This window comes from Nerophis ophidion, linkage group LG08, assembly GCF_033978795.1.
Source record: "Nerophis ophidion isolate RoL-2023_Sa linkage group LG08, RoL_Noph_v1.0, whole genome shotgun sequence".
Classification (NCBI taxonomy): domain Eukaryota; kingdom Metazoa; phylum Chordata; class Actinopteri; order Syngnathiformes; family Syngnathidae; genus Nerophis; species Nerophis ophidion.
The window spans coordinates 8,216,565-8,235,930 of NC_084618.1; the positions used below are offsets into that span (position 1 = coordinate 8,216,565).

General features: G+C 40.6%; 1 protein-coding gene across 2 annotated transcripts in view; it reads left to right on the plus strand.

Annotated features, from left to right (window-relative positions):
- si:zfos-911d5.4 (uncharacterized) overlaps nt 1-19,366 on the plus strand; it is a 38,540-nt gene that overhangs the window by 2,092 nt on the left and 17,082 nt on the right. The window contains exons 3-6 of one of the 2 annotated variants that reach the window (XM_061907589.1): nt 387-487; nt 12,731-12,879; nt 17,974-18,202; nt 18,280-18,485. In XM_061907589.1, the coding sequence (XP_061763573.1) occupies nt 387-487; nt 12,731-12,879; nt 17,974-18,202; nt 18,280-18,485 (685 nt within the window). The remainder of the gene's footprint in view (nt 1-386; nt 488-12,730; nt 12,880-17,973; nt 18,203-18,279; nt 18,486-19,366) is intronic. The other variant, XM_061907590.1, reaches the window with a different exon arrangement.

Genomic DNA, 19,366 nt, shown 5'->3' on the forward strand with positions numbered 1-19,366 from the left:
ATTAATTTAAAAAATTGCAAAAGATTCAGCAACACAGATGTCCAAAATACTGTGTAATTATGCCGTTAATGCAGACTTTTAGCTGTGTGTGTGTGCAGCGCTCATACTTCCTAAAATCGCATGACGTCTTGCATACACGTCATCATTACACGGCGTTTCCAAGACGAAGCTCCCGGGAAATTTAAAATTGTAATTTAGTAAACTAAAAAGGCCGTATTGGCATGTGTTGCAATGTTAATATTTCATCATTGATATATAAACTATCAGACTGCGTGGTGGGTAGTAGTGGGTTTCAGTAGGCCTTTAAGTTCTTTTTAAATCATCACAAAGGCCAGCCATGTTGTTTTTTTCCCCCCTTCTTCCTTACTGTGTACTTGTGCTTCCAGGAAACTCACCGGGCTGAGACAGGACGACGTCTACTGCAATCTTCGCGTTCCCGACCAGTTTCAGGCCGGAAAAGATGACATTAACGTTGTTATTCTCACGGGTGGGTGTTAACCGTCAACTGAAAGAAAAAAAGAAAAGAAAAAAAAAAAGTCAAAATTTGGTGGTACAGGAACTTTGTATATAGTGCTCATTACACTATACGGCTACACTTTATTTTTTATTTAGCCTTTATTTAACCAGGTAAAATCCCATTGAAATCAAAGATCTCTTTCCCAAGGGACTCCTGGCCAAGAGGGCAGCAGCAAGGTTACATTAAAAACAGTAAACAACACATTAAACATCAAACTGACAACTTTAAAACGTACTCATATGACACATGTGCATGCAGATCAGGTAGACTGCAATCCTTTCACAGAAGCTTTGAAGGCCTACTGAAACCCACTACTACCGACCACGCAGTCTGATAGTTTATATATCAATGATGAAATATTAACATTGCAACACATGCCAATACGGCCTTTTTAGTTTACTAAATTGCAATTTTAAATTTCGCGCGAAGTATCCTGTTGAAAACGTTGCGGTATGACGACGCGTGACGTCACATTTTGATCCAGCACCGATCACAGCTATAAGTGGTCTGCTTTATTCGCATAATTACACAGTATTCTGGTGTTGCTGAATCTTTTGCAATTTGTTCAATTAATAATGGAGACATCAAAGAAGAAAGATGTAGGTGGGAAGCGGTGTATTGCGGCCGCCTTTAGCAACACAAACACAGCCGGTGTTTCTTTGTTTACATTCGGCTCTTACCGTAGACATGAGCGGAGAGTTTGCCTCGGTCCTCCTGCAGTTGTGGACTCTCTTGCCTCCTCCCACTGGCCGCCACCGACCGTTGGATGCTTACACCGTGGAGGGGGAAAAAAAAAAATCTCAGCCCGGCTGCCTTGCCTCGTCGAGAAACGTGGTTCTGGCGGTCACAACACCCCTCCGACTTTCAGGTACGAGTACGACCATATAATCTCACTAAAACACTAGTAACACAATAAGCAGATAAGGGATTTTCCAGAATTATCCTAGTAAATGTGTCTAATAACATCTGAGTTGCTCCCGCCCTCGTCTTTTTTTTCCATCCATCCATCCATTTTCTAGCGCTTATTCCCTTTTGGGGTCGCGGGGGGCGCTGGCGCCTATCTCAGCTGCAATCGGGCGGAAGGCGGGGTACACCCTGGACAAGTCGCCACCTCATCGCAGGGCCAACTTTTTTTTAAATTTGTTTATTTATTTATTTCTAGTCCGTCACTCTCACTTTCCTCATCCACAAATCTTTCATCCTCGCTCACATTAATGGAGAAATCGTCGCTTTCTCTGTCCGAATCGCTCTCGCTGCTGGTGGCCATGATTGTAATCAATGTGAGGATGTGAGGAGCTCCACAACCAGTGATCTCACACGCACATAGTCTGCTACTTCCGGTACAGGCAAGGCTTTTTTATTAGCGACCAAAAGTTGCGAACTTTATCGTCGATGTTCTCTACTAAATCCTTTCAGAAAAATTATGGCAATATTGCGAAATGATCAAGTATGACACATAGAATGGACCTGCTATCCCCGTGAAATAAGAAAATCTCATTTCAGTAGGCCTTTAACGTGGAACTGCATGCACTCTTGTTGGAATTTGGCCTATCGGTCATAGTCCTTTTGTGAGAGAAGAAAAAATATGTTCTTCTTTTTTGATCTATCAATCAATGTTTATTTGTATAGCCCTAAATCACGAGCGTCTCAAAGGGCTGCACAAGCCACAACGACATCATCGGTTCAGATCCCACATTAGGGCAAGGAAAAACTCAACCCCGGCGGTATAGCTTGGTAGGTAGAGCAGCTGTGCCAGCACCTTGAGGGTTGCAGGCTCGATCCCCGCTTCCGCCATCCTAGTCACTGCCGTTGTGTCCCTGGGCAAGACACTTTACCCACCTGCTCCCAGTGCCACCCACTGGTTTTAATGTAAAAATTAGATATTGGGTTTCACTATGTAAAGCACTTTGAGTCACTAGAGAAAAAGCGCTATACAAATATAATTCACTTCACTTAACCCAATGGGACAATGAGAAACATTGGAGAGGACTGCAGATGTGGGAAACCCCCGACCCTCCAGGGCGAACAGTGAAATGGACGTCGAGTGGATCTAGCACAGGGGTCTCAGACAGGCGGGCCAGTTGCGGCCCGCGAGACGTTATCTTGCGGCCCCGACCTTAATAAGTAAGTTTAATGTTAGTGCGGTCCACGAGTCTTATATGAATGGCGCTTGACAGCGTTGTTATTTGGGTCCAAAATGGCTCTTTCAAAGTTCTGGGTTGCCTACCCCTGCATTAGTGGAAAAGCGACAAATGAGTGAAAGCGACAGAGACGTTGCCATGGAGACGGGGGTTTTCTCACGTGCCTGGCTGCAGTCACACCGCGACACCTGTCCGTCAGTAATAACAGTCCCCGATAACCTGGACCAATTCAAATCGTTATTTGTTTTTTTTATTGCTTAATTTGCATTTCCTCACACGATGAACACGACATATATTTCTATATGATGCCAGATAACACGCCGGAAGCAGTCACTGTTTTGCGCTCGCTATACCGGTACTATTTTCCGCCGACCGCCGTGTTGCTGCAGGGAGGAAAAGCGGAACGACACACATTGCGGAAATAACATTATTCTCCATGCGTCGGCTAAATAAAAACATATTCCACAACCCCAAACATGTCTTTTTCAAAGCCTGCAGTGAAGAGAAGGGTTAATGATGAGCAAAGACGATTCCAGGAAAAGTGGGAGATGTAATATTTCTGTGTTGAGCACAGGGGCACCCTGACGTGTCTTACTTGCACAGAGAAAGTTGCGGTGCACAAGGGATACAATTTGAAACATCATCATACAACTAGACATGCTGAGGAGTATGCAACATTTTTTTAAGAAATCTTTTCTTGCGGCCCAGCCTCACCTAGATTTTGTATCCAGTGGCCCCCAGGTGAATTGAGTTTGAGACCCCTAATCCGGCATAATATTGTGAGAGTCCAGTCCATAGTGGACCTAACCTAATAGTAAGAGTCCAGTCCATAGTGGGGCCTGCAGGAGACCATCCCGAGCGGGGACAGGTCAGCAGCGCAGAGACGTCCCCAACCGATGCACATGTTTGATGTATTCTAAAGCGTGAATCCATCCATCCATCCATTTTCTACCGCTTATTCCCTTTCGGAGTCGCGGGGGGCGCTGGCGCCTATCTCAGCTACAATCGGGCGGAAGGCAGGGTACACCCTGGACAAGTCGCCAGCTTATCGCAGGGCCAACACAGATAGACAGACAACATTCACACTCACATTCACACACTAGGGCCAATTTAGTGTTGCCAATCAACCTATCCCCAGGTGTATGTCTTTGGAAGTGGGAGGAAGCCGGAGTACCCGGAGGGAACCCACGCATTCACGGGGAGGACATGCAAACTCCACACAGAAAGATCCCGAGCCTGGATTTGAACCCAGGACTGCAGGACCTTTGTATTGTGAGGCAGACGCACTAACCCCTCTTCCACCGTGAAGCCCCTAAAGCGTGAATAGGTTCGGTTATTTTACTAATACCTGAAGGTAAAGTTGATTTGTGGCCAGCAAAATCAGGACATCCATTTAAACATACAGAAAAAGTAACATCTTAGGCCACTTATATAGTAAGCCGGCACGAGAACTGTTTGCCTCACCTCAGACTTCTTTCTCTGCCGTTTTGATGGCTCAACCAACACACAAAACATGTTATTCGCTGCGGCACTTGACTCGCTTGCGCCACCGTATGTCTCTGATCTTGAGCGCCCCTATCGTGAGACACGAGAACTGTTTGCCTCACCTCAGACTTTCTTCTCTGTCGTTTTGAACGCTCAGCAACACACCAGACAAGAACGCAGTCTGGCCGCACGGCAGACAGAGAAGTTTACGAGGGATTGCGAAAATTCAGCGATTTTAATGGAAAAATCATCCAAATTGGTGAAGCTGAATGAAAATTAAAAACAACTACTATTATTTTATCATATATTTTATTTCTTTGCATGATCACAGGTGAGGCACTGCCTCCCCTGACCGCACGTCACTGCTGTACACCAAACCACAATAAATAACCGCTTAAATATGCTGTAACTGGACAAAACAATGTTTACATTACATATGTTGTACTATAATAAGCAAAAGAGCAGCAATATGACCTTAGAGAATAATCCAACTTAAACATTTGTATGCACGTTCAACATAAAAAAGGAAGTATATTAGTATGTGGAATTGAATTATGGTATGGATTAATAAGTAAATGAGTCAACGATAAATTAAGCAAATCAATCAAAGTACTAATATGATAGTTTATCAAACTGTTAAAACTCAAAAGTGTTTACAAAATACGACAAATTATGACACACGTCTTGAAGTTAGTGAAAAAAGATATTTCATTAAGTGAATCAAAACTGACTTAACTATTAAGAGAACGGTTGCATTTAAAAATCATGCATGTTAATTGTTAGAAATTGAATCTATCTGTGTTGGCTTGTCCAGGCTGTACCCCGCCTTCCGCCCGAATGCAGCTGAGATAGGCTCCAGCGAAGTGGTAGAAAATGGATGGATGCTTTCACATGCAAAATGATGCAGTTTTACTAAAAAAAAAAGCACTTGGGCTGCGCAGACCTCTGCCCGCCCATATCTCCCAAAAGTAAATAATAATTTTTTTAAATCCCTAATGCAGACGGACGGTGATACCGTTCACCATCAAAATGTAATCACTTGTTTCTTATCCCATTTCTGATAAATTCAGAAAAGCTCAATTAAATTCCGCCTATAACAGTTTGAGCTATCTACAGCGGAATGAAAGACAGAGCGAACCCTCTTGTCAGTTTGGTGCAATCTCGTTGTTTCTGTGGGTGGAAGTAGGGCCCCTAGCATACACACAGAGAGAAGTTTGTAGATATGATCCAGAATAGCCTTCAAGATTTAATCACTTATCTATTATCTCTTTACCATGAATTGATTACCGTGGACCCCGACTTGAACAAGTTGAAAAACTTATTCAGGTGTTACCAATTAGTGGTCAATTGTACGGAATATGTACTGTACTGTGCAATCTACTAATAAAAGTTTCAATCAATCAATCCCATTTCAGACATTTCCCGAGTTTCATGAAAATCTGCCCATAACTTTTTAAATTATGTTGCTAACTTAGACAAACAAACCCCAATGATTACACACTTAACACCTCCAGATAGAGGGAAAAAAAATACGACTAATTCTGAGACTGTATTGCTAGAGCAGCATATTAGGAGTTCTGCATCTCTTGTTTTTACTCCAAATTATTAAAATACCTTGGTTTTGCATTAGAAATAGTATACCGAAGGATAGTCAAAGTGACACAACAAAACATGAACGCAAACACACTTTTTGTGAATAATTAATACACAAAAATGTCCAATTCAATAGATAAATTGAATATCACTTTTACTTTTGCTGAAGACTGCGATGGAGGAAGAGAGCATCACGGAAGCCACATTCGAACGTTCCTACAAGTTATTTCTATAATTTAATAGTGTTTCACACTTTTATTTGTCGAAGTGCTGGCATTCGCAACTTTCTTTGGCTCCACAGGGGCTTATTTTTGTAGTGGTATTCAATAAAAACAAGCACAGACTTATGTTGCGTTCTATTTATGGCGAAAGTTGGAAGTCTGAGCTGGGAATGACGTCACGGCCGAGGTGCGAGCCTTCCAGTTCCCAGGTCGAATATCAAGATGGCCATATCCGAGAAAGCTATTTTTACGCTTGCCTTGTCTGAATATAAACAAGGTATGGGAAAATATGCACTATTTCTGCAACCTTTAAACACGGTGGATGAAGACGAAACACAGACGATATTGCTGGCGATTTAGAACGTTTATACTTCATGAAACAAATGTAGTTCACACTACAGTGACGTTACCATATATCAGGGGTCAGCAACCCGTGGCTCTGGAGCTGCATGCGGCTCTTTAGCGCCGCCCTAGTCGCTCTCTGGAGCTTTTTCAAAAATATATGAAAAATTAAAAAGATGAGGGGGAAAAAACATTTTGTTTAAATATGGTTTTTGGAGGAGGACATACACAAACCATCCTAATTGTTATAAAGCACAATATTTAGATTAGATTAGATAGTACTTTATTTATTCCGTCTGGAGAGTTGCTTCAGGAAAATTAAAATTTTCAGCACAATCCCATTCAAGTTTAGACAAACATTACAGGGAGACAGAACAGGATCACTAAACAAGCTTTATTGATTCGAGTATTTGGTGAGCGCCGTTTTGTCGTGCTAATTTTGGCGGTCCTTGAACTCACCGTAGTTTGTTTGCATGTATAACTTTCTCCGACTTTCTAAGACGTGTTTTATGCCACTTCTTTTCCTGTCTCATATTGTCCACCAAACGTTTAACCTTGTGCATGAGTGCACAAAGGTGAGTTTTGTTGATGTTATGGACGTATGTGGAGTGCTAATCGATGCTAACATGCTATTTAGGCTAGCTGTATACATTTTGCATCATTATGCCTCATTTGTAGCTATATTTGAGCTCATTTAGTTTCCTTTAAGTCCTCATAATTAAATTTATATCTCATGACACACTATTTGTATGTAATTTGGCTTTTCATTTTTTGCGGGTCCAGGCGGATTTGTTTTTGTATTTTTGGTCCAATATGGCTCTTCCAACATTTTGGGTTGCCGACCCCTGCCATATATAAACAAATACCAATGCATTGTATATGGCCGGGCTGGATGATTATGGCAAAAATAATACAATTATTTTGATTGAAGTTGTAGTCACAAATATTTATTTGAAAACACAAGTATTTATTGTACCACCAAAACTCAACTTTCTATATAGTTTAAAAAAAAACGGATATGAACTAGTAACGAATACACCACAAGTGAAGTAATAAAGATAGCAATAACAACAAAATAAAATAGCTATCACAATTTAAAAAAAACAATATAATTACATTTTGGCTTTTAATTTTTTTAAATTCCGTTATTTACCTTTTACACTTATTTTACCGCTATATAGTATGTGATTCTTGTGTCAAGGAAAGTTTAATAAAATGTTTGTTAATTAAATGCAAAAATCGTCACATTTATTGGTGCAATATATAATTGGACAATTCATACCAGTATTTTAGGTCAAAGCAAAATTGTGTAAATGTATCAAAAGGTGCTTTAAGTGCATTATGCTTTTGTAAGGCCTTTATTTTGTTAGTGCAGTCAGACCGGGTGTGGCGCACTGCGCTATTATTGTGAAGGGGGTAAGTGTGCTTTAAGGCTTTACGTGTAAAGAAGGTGACTTACTTCGGCTTTAAAAAAAAAATTTAAAAAAGAGCTAGACTTTTCAAGTTGCAACCACTGTTAATACATCGATGTCGTTCACAACAACACAAGCATATGAGATGTGTTGTGGGCGTATGGATTGTTCTTGTTGGCTATAGCTTCGTAGTTACGTCGCTGTTTCATGAGTCTGTTTTTACATTGTTCGGTTTCGGGCAGAGCGACTGAGTATGTCGGGGATAAATGAGCGGTCTGGGAAACATTCTTTTCTCAAACTGATGTTTCTTCTCCTCACAAAAAGGTTTTGCCTACATTGTCGTCAATTTCCCTGATATTCGGCATTTAACTGCGGGTTCTGTTTTATCGACCTGTTTTCCTCAACTGTTTCACCATCACAAGCTCAGGAATTTGCTTGCACGTTTTCCGATTATTATTCATGCATAACCGAAATTTGAACACAAAATTCGATTAATTGTGTAGCCCTAGTATGTTGCTGATTTACTGCGACAAAATCTAAACAGAAGTGCTAATAACAGATGTTATAGATGCGGATATAATTGTTTACGTCCAGAGCAGCCATCTTTGAAATAAACTCGGGGGTTGTGAGAATGTTCCTGACTTTTCAAGTCTGAAATCCGACCTCAAGGAGCGTCCCGGATGAAATTCCGAATAGGGACTCAGAAATTGCGGTTCCCAGTACAAAAGGAACGCACCTTGAGTTACCTAATGCAAGGGAATATTTGTTCTGGACACTCAATTTTACGGAATGATTCGCGGGAAAACGGACAGGTTTGTTACGCGCAATGTTTGGTCAAGAAGGCAACATTTTGATGGAAAATTGGGGCATTTGAAAACTGATGTACCGCTGTAGCGGCCAATGCACCCAGCAATGAAGGGTATCGTGGAATTTAACCCCAAAAAATCAAATCCAGGACAAATTTAGTACCGTATTTTTCGGCTTATGAGTCGCACCTGCCGAAAATGCATAATAAAGAAGTGAAAAAACATATAAGTCGCACTGGAGTATAAGTCGCATTTTTGGGGGGAAATTTATTTGATAAAACCCAACACCAAGAATAGACATTTGAAAGGCAATTCAAAATAAATAAAGAATAGTGAACAGGCTGAATAAGTGTACGTTATATGACGCATAAATAACCAACTGAGAAGGTGCCTGCTATGTTAACGTAACATATTATGGTAAGAGTCATTCAAATAACTAACATATTTAACATGCTATACGTTTACCAAACAATCTGTCACTCCTAATCGATAAATCCGATGAAATCTTATACGTCTAGTCTCTTACGTGAATGAGCTAAATGATATCATTTGATATTTTACTGTAATGTGTTAATAATTTCACACATAAGTCGCTCCTGAGTATAAGTCGCACCCCCGGCCAAGCTATGAAAAAAACTGCGACTTATAGTCCGAAAAATACGGTACAGTTCGTCTTAAGTGTCTGATATATTGACATTTTAAACAATTAAAGTAACCGGAATGTACACCTTTTGGAGGTTCAAGGGTTAATGAAACTCAAACCATTGGGTTGAGTTTTTCCTTGCCCTGATGTGGGATCTGAACCGAGGATGTTGTTGTGGCTTGTACAGCCCTTTGAGACACTTTTGATTTAGGGCTTTATAAATAAACCATTAATTGATAGATGTCATGCCCCAATAAATCGCCAATTGCATCGTCCACTCGAATGAATAAACTCTGAACCTCAAATAGAAAGACAACAGTACAATGCCTGCAGGTGATTGGAGATATCCATCCATCCATCATTTTCTACCGTTTGTCCCATTTGAAATAATGTTACTGTAACTGCACACTATGACTACACAGCAAACTTGGCATCTGTAAAGCTAAAGTTAACATTTCAACACCAAACAAAAAAGGAAATGCTTAACAAAGCGAGCACACTTTTAAAAAATTACATCATTGAGGTGTGTTTTTACAAATAAAGGCCAAACACTTTAAGATATGGCAGGTACTCTCTGCAGTCTAGTGTACGATAATTTACTGAAAAGAAAAACGGAAGTCATCAACATTGTAGATTTGTTTGTCCCTTGTAAAGGCCCCTCTAATATCTGACATTAGCACTTATTTCACAGTTCTGAACCTAAAAAAGATGTCTACAGGTACAATTACCCCAAAAATAGACACGGTAGTGATTTTAGGCCTATTTTTAAACTAGTTTCAGCACACTTTTAGCTCCATTATGTGGGCGGGCCTGCATCAGCCTGCCGACGTCACCTGCAGAAGATTGGCGGCAATTCCATATTGAGTAGTAAGCACAATATTTTTAGGCTGGATTTGAAGGGATTATCAAATATGTTTGCCAGATTCATTGTTGCGGGTTGGAGCAATACAAATAAAGGAAGGGTCAGCCTGCATGCATTTTTAAAAGATGGGGAATATAAGGAAAGTACAGACCGCTCCGGTCAAATTGACCAACGCGTGCGAGAGCAGTGTATTGCAGCCATCATTTTTAATACAATAGAATAAAGTTTTATTGTCATTATTACAGTGAACAAGTTTAAATAACAACTTGAAGCAGATCCCTTATGGTGCATACACAATAAGTTCGTAATATAAATAGTAAAAAAGATAAGAAAGAACATATGTATGTATATATATATATATATATATATATATATATATATATATATATATATATGAGATGCGTGGATAGGGAATTATATCATCCGCAACCGCATCACTAAAGTAGTCATCCACCCGCCATCCACCCGAACCAACACTTTATCAACACCGCAACCGCCCGCCACCCGCCCGTTGTTAGATGTCAAGGGTCAGCAGCCTTTACCACTCATAGATCTAATCTGACCCGTTTCACAGAGTATAGAAGACAATGGGAGTTGCAAATATTCTCACGACTGTTTGCTGGTGCTTATCTAGATAACGAGAATAAGGGCGTGCTATGAAGCCATTGCCTTTGACACCTCCTACAACATGTACAAACTGTTTGCCAGTCCAGCAACATGTGTGCAGCTTCTGCAGAAATACGTACAAGATTGAAGGGCAATACTGGGTGACACAGAGTACACTGATGGTTGTGATATAAACAATTTTAACACTCTTACTAATATGCGCCACACTGTGAAGCCACACCAAACAAGAATGACAAACACATTTCGGGAGAACATCCTCACAGTAACACAACAAACGCAACACAACAAATACCCACCATCCTTTGCATCCATGACTCTCCTGAATATAATTTACACCCCCGCCCCCAAAACCTTGCCCACCTTACCAATGCGCGGGGGGGGGGGGGGGGGTGTAAATTATATTCAGGAATAGTCATGGATGCAAAGGGGGGGGGGGGCTAGCGGGCTGTATAATATAGTCAGGAAGACTCATGGATGCAAAGGATTCTGGGTATTTGTTCTGTTGTATTTATGTTGTGTTACTGTGCAGATGTTCTCCCGAAATGTGTTTGTCATTCTTGTTTGGTGTGGCTTCACAGCGTGGCGCATATTAGTAAGAGTGTTAAAATAGTTTATATCACAACAATCAGTGAACTCTGTGTCACCCAGTATGCCTTGCAGTCGTGTGAGTGTGTCTGCAGAAGCCATATTCAACATGTTGCTGGACTGGCAAGCTCTTTGTACATGTTGGCGTCCAAAGCAATGGCTTCATAGCACGCCCTAATTCTTGTTAACTGGGTGACCGCCAGCAGATATTTGCGAGAATGATTGCAGCTCCTGTTGTCTTCATTACTTTTTAACACGGGTCTAAATGGCCCTTTGAGTGGTAAAGATTTCCGATCCCTGAACCATGTATATCAAATATTTCCGAATGGTTCAACTGCCACCCGCTCGAATCTATTTAAAATCTAATCTTTTGTCATGTCACCCGCCCGGACCGCGGTTTATCCGCGGACTCCGCGGATGAGACCGCAAACCACGCATCTGTAATATATATATATATATATATATATATATATATATATATATATATATGTGTTTGTATGTATGTATATATGTGTGTATATATATGTATGTATGTTTGTATGTATGTATATATGTGTGTATATATATATATATATATATATATGTTTGTATGTATGTATATATGTGTATATATATATATATGTTTGTATGTATGTATATATGTGTGTATATATATATATGTATGTATGTATGTGTGTCTGTGTATATATATATATATATATAAATATATGAGATATATATGAGGTGTATATATATATACATACACAAACAACATTAATGATTCTGAATTAGAAAAATACAATGTAAAATACTCAAGCCAAATACAATCGCAAAAACTAGGGGTGAGGCGGAACTATTTTGCGTCCTCTTCTACTGATGTTTTCCTCAAGATGCTCTGGTGTTTATGGAAGATGATCCTTTTTCTATTTATTTTTTGTTCGTATTGTTAACCATATCAGTTTTGAAGTAATTGCGGATTAAGTGATGAAATTAATAGTTTTTTATGCCTTTAACTTTAAATAAAGGCATATAAAAGTACCAATGATTGTGTCACGCACACACGAGGTGTGGCTAAATTATTCTCTGCATTTGACCCATCACCCTTGATCACCCCCTGGGAGGTGAGGGGAGCAGTGAGCAGCAGCGGTGGCCACGCCCGGGAATCAATTTTGGTGATTTAACCCCCAATTCCAACCCTTGATGCTGAGTGCCAAGCAGGGAGGTAATGGGTGCCGTTTTTATAGTCTTTGGTATGACTCGGCCGGGGTTTGAACTCACGACCTATACATCACAGGGCGGGCACTCTAACTTTACACTGTCTTTGACAGGATATGGGCTTCAGTTCTATAGAGGACATCACACCAAGAGTTTTGCAATGGAAAGCGAGCGTCCCAAATACAGTTATCTAAGAATTAATGAAAAATTAATTGATATTATGGGAGATAAGATTAATTTTAAGGAGCACAAATACATAAAGAACTTGTTTAATTTGATGCATGTCATTTCTTTCCTCCAAGGCCAAGGGATCTTCTGCATCGACGTAAAACTCTGGCGAGGTCTGGTGTCTGCCCACGAGCAAAAGTGGCACATTCAAGTGAAGGAGAAGGAGCAGAACTTCACCAACACCTGCATTGAGCAGATTGAGGACCCCCTCAAAGCTATCGTGGTATATAAAAAAATATGGCTGAAATGCTCTAAGGTCAAACGGAGCCCACTTGAGTCTGAGGTCCAACCAATTGTCCAGCAAAAGGTTTCCATGCAAACTAGAGCCGGGTCAAGAGACTCACCCTGACAATTTATATGGAAATTCCCGACACTTGTCCGGTGCGGGGGCTTCCGAAACTTCCCGAGTGGCCGCTCTTCATTTGAAAGGCGGCAATTATGTCCATGAAAGCATGCAGGTGCCTAAAAACACAGCTGGCTCCTCGTGCGACCCGGTTGCTCCTTCACTCCCATCCGTGGAGAGGTTGGCTTCAGACGCAAGCGGCGCTATTCAACATTTTTAAACGAGGCGCTTTAAACGAGTTCACACAAAGTGAATCTAATCTGGGCCTGTGCAGATTGTGGAAGCTATAGAAGTGTCCAAAGTTGGATTGTTCCACATAAATATCTTGTAAGAACAATGTCAATTAATCATAAATACAAGGAAATTACTTACCGTATTTTTCAGACTAATAAGTCGCAGTTTTTTTCATAGCTTGGCCAGGGGTGCGACTTATACTCAGGAGCGACTTATGTGTGAAATTATTAACACATTACCGTAAAATATCAAATAACATTATTTAGCTCATTCACTTAAGAGACTAGACGTATAAGATTTCATGGGATTTAGCGATTAGGAGTGACAGATTGTTTGGTAAACATATAGCATTTTCTATGTTATAGTTATTTGGATGATTCTTAACATAATATGTTACGTTAAAGGGGAACATTATCACCAGACCTATGTAAGCGTCAATATATACCTTGATGGTGCAGAAAGAAGACCATCTATTTTTTTAACCGATTTCCGAACTCTAAATGGGTGAGTTTTGGCGAATTAAACGCCTTTCTGTTTATCGCTCTGGAGGCGATGACGTCAGAATGTGACGTCGCCGAGTTAACACACCCACCATTTTCATTTTCAACACATTACAAACACCGGGTCTCAGCTCTGTTATTTTCCGTTTTTTTGACTATTTTTTGGAACCTTGGAGACATCATGCCTCGTCGGTGTGTTGTCGGAGGGTGTAACAACACTAACAGGGAGGGATTCAAGTTGCACCACTGGCCCGAAGATGCCAAAGTGTCTGCCACCAGACCCCCGTTGAATGTGCCTGAGTGTCTCCACATTTGACCGGCGATGCTAAGGCAGACATGGCACAGAGATGTATGGATAACCTGCAAATGCATTTGTAACGATAGTCAACAAAATCACAAAGGTGAGTTTTGTTGATGTTGACTGTCGATGCTAACATGCTACGCTAATCGATGCTAACATGCTATTTACCGGCGGTGCTAAAGCAGACATGGTACAGAGATGTATGGATAACCTGCAGATGCATTTGCAACTATATTACGTTTCCTTCCACCCACATTTAATGCGAAAAAAAAACACTTACCAATCGACGGATTTAAGTTGCTCCAGTGTCAAAAGATGCGAAAGTCCTGATCGTTTGGTCCGCACATTTTACCGGCGATGCTAACGCAGCTATTCGGCCATGCTATGGCTATGAATAGCGTCAATAGCTATTCGCTCAATAGCTTCAGTTTCTTCTTCAATACTTTCATACTCCAACCATCTGTTTCAATACATGCGTAATCTGTTGAATCACTTTAGTCGCTGAAATCCGAGTTTGAATCCGAGCTAATGTCGCTATATCTTGCTGCGGTATTCCCATTGTTTGTTTACATTGGCAGCACTGTATGACGTCACAGGGAAATGGCCAGTGTCTTCGCAGAGAGACGAAAATAAGGCACTTTAAAGCTTTATTTAGGGATATTCGAGACCGGTAAAATTTTGAAAAAAACTTCAAAAAATACAACAAGCCACTGGGAACTGATTTTTATTGTTTTTAACCCTTTTGAAATTGTGATAATGTTCCCCTTTAACATAGCAGGCACCTTCTCCGTTGGTTATTTATGCGTCATATAACGTACACTTATTCAGCCTGTTGTTCACTATTCTTTATTTATTTTAAATTGCCTTTCAAATGTCTATTCTTGATGTTGGGTTTTATCAAATACATTTCCCCCAAAAATGCGACTTATACTTCGAAAAATACGATAATTGCGTTGGTTAAAATTGTATTGTCAAATCATAACAGCCTTGGTGGAGGTAATTCAGGTTCATAAACAGCATCAATGTCCAAACTTTTTCCACTCAGGACCGCACACTGAAAATAATAAAGCATGTGGGGCCATTTTGATCATTTAATTTTCAAAAACTTAGTTGTTTATTTTTTTCAAAGACGGGCAGCACGGGGGAGGAGGGGCCAGTGCATCTGCCTCACAATATGAAGGTCCTGGGTTTGATCCTGCGCACAGGATCTTTCTGTGTGGAGTTTGCATGTTCTCCCCGTGACTGCGTGGGTTCCCTCCGGGTACTCCGGCTTCCTCCCACTTCCAAAGACATGCACCTGGGGATAGGTTGATTGGCAACACTAAATTGGCCCTAGTGTGTGAATGTGAGTGTGAATGTTGTCTGTCTGTCTGTGTTGGCCCTGTGATGAGGTGGCGACTTGTCCAGGGTGTACCGTGCCTTCCGCCCGAATGCAACTGAGATAGGCTCCAGCCCCCGCCGCGATCCCGAAAGGAATAAGTGGTAGAAAATGGGTGTATGGATGGAATTTTCAAAACCAATACAATACAATATATAGATTTTTAAATATGACCTTTAAGGTTTGATCTTGGGGACCTGCAAGGTTAATGTTAAAAATAAGTCATATATTATTTTTTTATTATTCAACGCTAAAATCTGTAGATCAACTTCTAGTTTATCTGTTGATATGAAGTAAAAATATATATTTTTAATGCCTTTTTTGTCCAAGGAAACCAAGTTTTTATGGCAAGAACTAAATGTGCAATATTTCCTCCCCCCAAAATGTCTAAGTACAATATTTAATGTGAAGTAATTAATATTTTTTGAGCAAGGACTGTTTGAAAAAAAAAAAAAAATCCCACTTCAATTATTGGGGATCTAAAAGGGCCCCACTCACAAGTGTTAAAAATAAGTCATAGATTTTTATTTTTTTAAATTTAAGTTTTTAGATCACCTCTAGGTCTGTCCATTTTAAGTTTTTATTTTCTATTTTTGTTTGTTTCATGCCCTTTATTGCAAACACAAAATGTGCAATATTTACCCCCAAAAATTGCAATATTTGATGTGAAGTAATTACAGCCTTGAATAGGTCAATAATTCATAACATTGATTTTGATTTATTAATATTGTTTGAGCAATGACAGCTTTAAAGAAAAAACAGCCTGCATGGCAGCTGTGTGTTATTAGTCAACATTGAGACTTTGTTTTTTTAAATTTCACCTGTTTGCTCTTTCATTCTACTTCTTTAGTTTACTGCAATATTATTTTTAGAATGTGCTGCAGGCCGTAGTAGTGGCTCAAACCCCTCACAGAAAGTTATTATACCCTCTTTGGACAACAACTTTGATATAGAGCATGGGTGTCAAACTCTGGCCCGCAGGCCAAATTTGGCCCGCCCTGTAATTTCATTTGGCCCTTGGGGCAATATGAAATTAACATTAGAGCTGGCCCTCCGGTATTATACAACGGCGGTGCCGCTGTAACACCACATTCACCGCTAATACTCATACATGCCAACCCTCCCGATTTTCCCGGACTCCCAAATTTCAGTGCCCCTCCCGAAAATCTCCCGGGGTAACCATTCTCCCGAATTTCTCCCCATTTCCACCTGGACGACAATATTGGGGGCGTGCCTTAATGGCACTGCCTTTAGCGTCCTCTACAACCTGTCGTCTCGTCCTCTTTTCCTACGTAGAAATAGCGTGCCAACCCAGTCACATAATATATGAGGCTTTTACACACACAAGTGAATGCAATTCATACTTGTTCAACAGCCATACAGGTCACACTGAAGGTGGCTGTATAAAGAACTTTAACAATCTTACAAATATGCACCACACTGTGAACCCACACCAAACAAGAATAACAAACACATCTCGGGAGAACATCCGCACCGTAACACAACATAAAACACAACAGAACAAATAGCCAGAAACCCTTGCAGCACTAACTCTTCCGGGACGCTACAATATACCCCCCCAAGTAATAATTAACGTTTTACTCATGCACTTTCTCTTGCTACTTCAAGGCTTGAATGTTTGATTCATTCATTATTGTTATTTTATTTGCAAATGTATTATTAGCCTGTGGAAAAAGTTTATTTTGATATTTACCTCAGAGGGCTGCAAAGAGAAAAGAGGCATTCAAATTTTATTTCAATTTTATTTGATATGCCATTGATATTTTTTGATTATTTTTATTGTTTTTATTTAAAATTTGATTTTACATGTCACTATAAAGTTATATAAGCCTTGCTTGTTCAATATTCGATGCAAAACTTGTTTGGGTCCTTATTAAAAGGTTAATTTGTTCAACATTGGCCCGTTGGCTTTGTTCAGTTTTAAATTTTGGCCCACTTGAGTTTGACGCCCCTGATATAGAGGATATCTTTCAAGTGTTTTTAAAGTAGATCCTGAAAAAAAACAGCACTCTCATGTCAAATAATCATTGACATGCTTTTATTACTTTTACGTTTTAATTCAGGCTCACATAGTAAACTATTGTTTGTTAATTGCTTCCAGCCCTGACTGTGGTAAATCAATTTCTACAAAGATAAAAAAAAAATTATACTATTGTTTGTTAATTGCTTCCAGCCCTGACTGTGGTAAATCAATTTCTACAAAGATAAAAAAAAAAATTATAGCTAGAGCACAAACAAAATTGTTTATGACCTCCTAAACAGGGGTTTTCACATTATGAGAGCCCTCTACATATGAAATAACACTCAATCCAATTAAATGAAATAATTCTGCCTGAGCCAATCAGTGGTCACGATACTGAACAGCATTGCCCTATTTGGTATGGTTTTATCTAGTGGCCAATACTACTTTAGTATTTTATATTTTTAGTACAGTTAGCCATTTTATGGTGTAAAAATGCTTAATTGTGGTATTATTATTGAGGATCTTGGACGAGCTCAATGATGTAATGTAGCTTCCTGCTACCGTCTTTTCCTTCCAGACCAAGACGTCTCACCTCTGTGCCCATTTGAGGAGGAGCGGTGTGTCCGTGCGCCAGAGCTCCTTCTTCCACAAAGTCGTCTTTCTCTCGCCCGAGTGCGAGCTGGACGAGGGGCTGCGGCAGAGGCGAGAGCTGGTGTCCCATAGCCAGATAGACGACTTCCTGCGGTCTTTCAGGGAGGGCTACGTGGCCTGGATGTCCGATGCAGTGACCCCCTCCTGGCTGTCTGGTGAGAGGAAGACGCCTGGCCTTAATGAAATGATGATGGTCATGAGGGTGAGGCTCACCTGCTGTTTGGTCCCGCAGGTCACCTGTCCTACAGGCAGATGGATTCGGTGCGGCAGGTCCTGAAGAGGTCCGGCACCTGGGATCTGATGTGGCTTCACAACGGCGAGCAGCTGAAAGGCGACTACCACAGTTGCCAGTACATCGCGCTGGACCGCCAGGAGACGGGGACCCTGGAGTTCTCCAGGCTCAAGACGTTATGGGCCCTGATAGGCCACGCCCCTCAGGTTGGTCCCTTGTTAAGGTTCTATAGTTGTTGAGACAGTGATTGCATGGAAGGCAAAAGGAGCACATACCTCTACACTACTAGCAGTAGTACCACTACACTACTAGCAGTAGTACCACTACACTACTAGCAGTAGTACCACTACACTACTAGCAGTAGTACCACTACACTACTAGCAGTAGTATTACTACACTACTAGCAGTAGTACCACTACACTACTAGCAGTAGTACCACTACACTACTAGCAGTAGTATTACTACACTACTAGCAGTAGTACCACTACACAACTAGCAGTAGTATCACTACACTACTAGTAGTAGTACCACTACACTACTAGCCCACTACACTACTAGTAGTAGTACCACTACACTACTGGCAGTAGTACCACTACACTACTGGCAGTAGTACCACTATACTACTGGCAGTAGTACCACTATACTACTGGCAGTAGTACCACTATACTACTGGCAGTAGTACCACTATACTACTGGCAGTAGTACCACTACACTACTAGTAGTAGTACCACTACACTACTAGTAGTAGTACCACTACACTACTGGCAGTAGTACCACTACACTACTGGCAGTAGTACCACTACACTACTAGCAGTAGTACCACTACACTACTAGCAGTAGTACCACTACACTACTAGCAGTAGTACCCCTACACTACTAGCAGTAGTACCACTACACTACTAGCAGTAGTACCCCTACACTACTAGCAGTAGTATTACTACACTACTAGCAGTAGTACTACTACACTACTAGCAGTAGTACCACTACACTACTAGCAGTAGTACCCCTACACTACTGGCAGTAGTACCACTACACTACTGGCAGTAGTACCACTACACTACTAGCAGTAGTACTACTACACTACTAG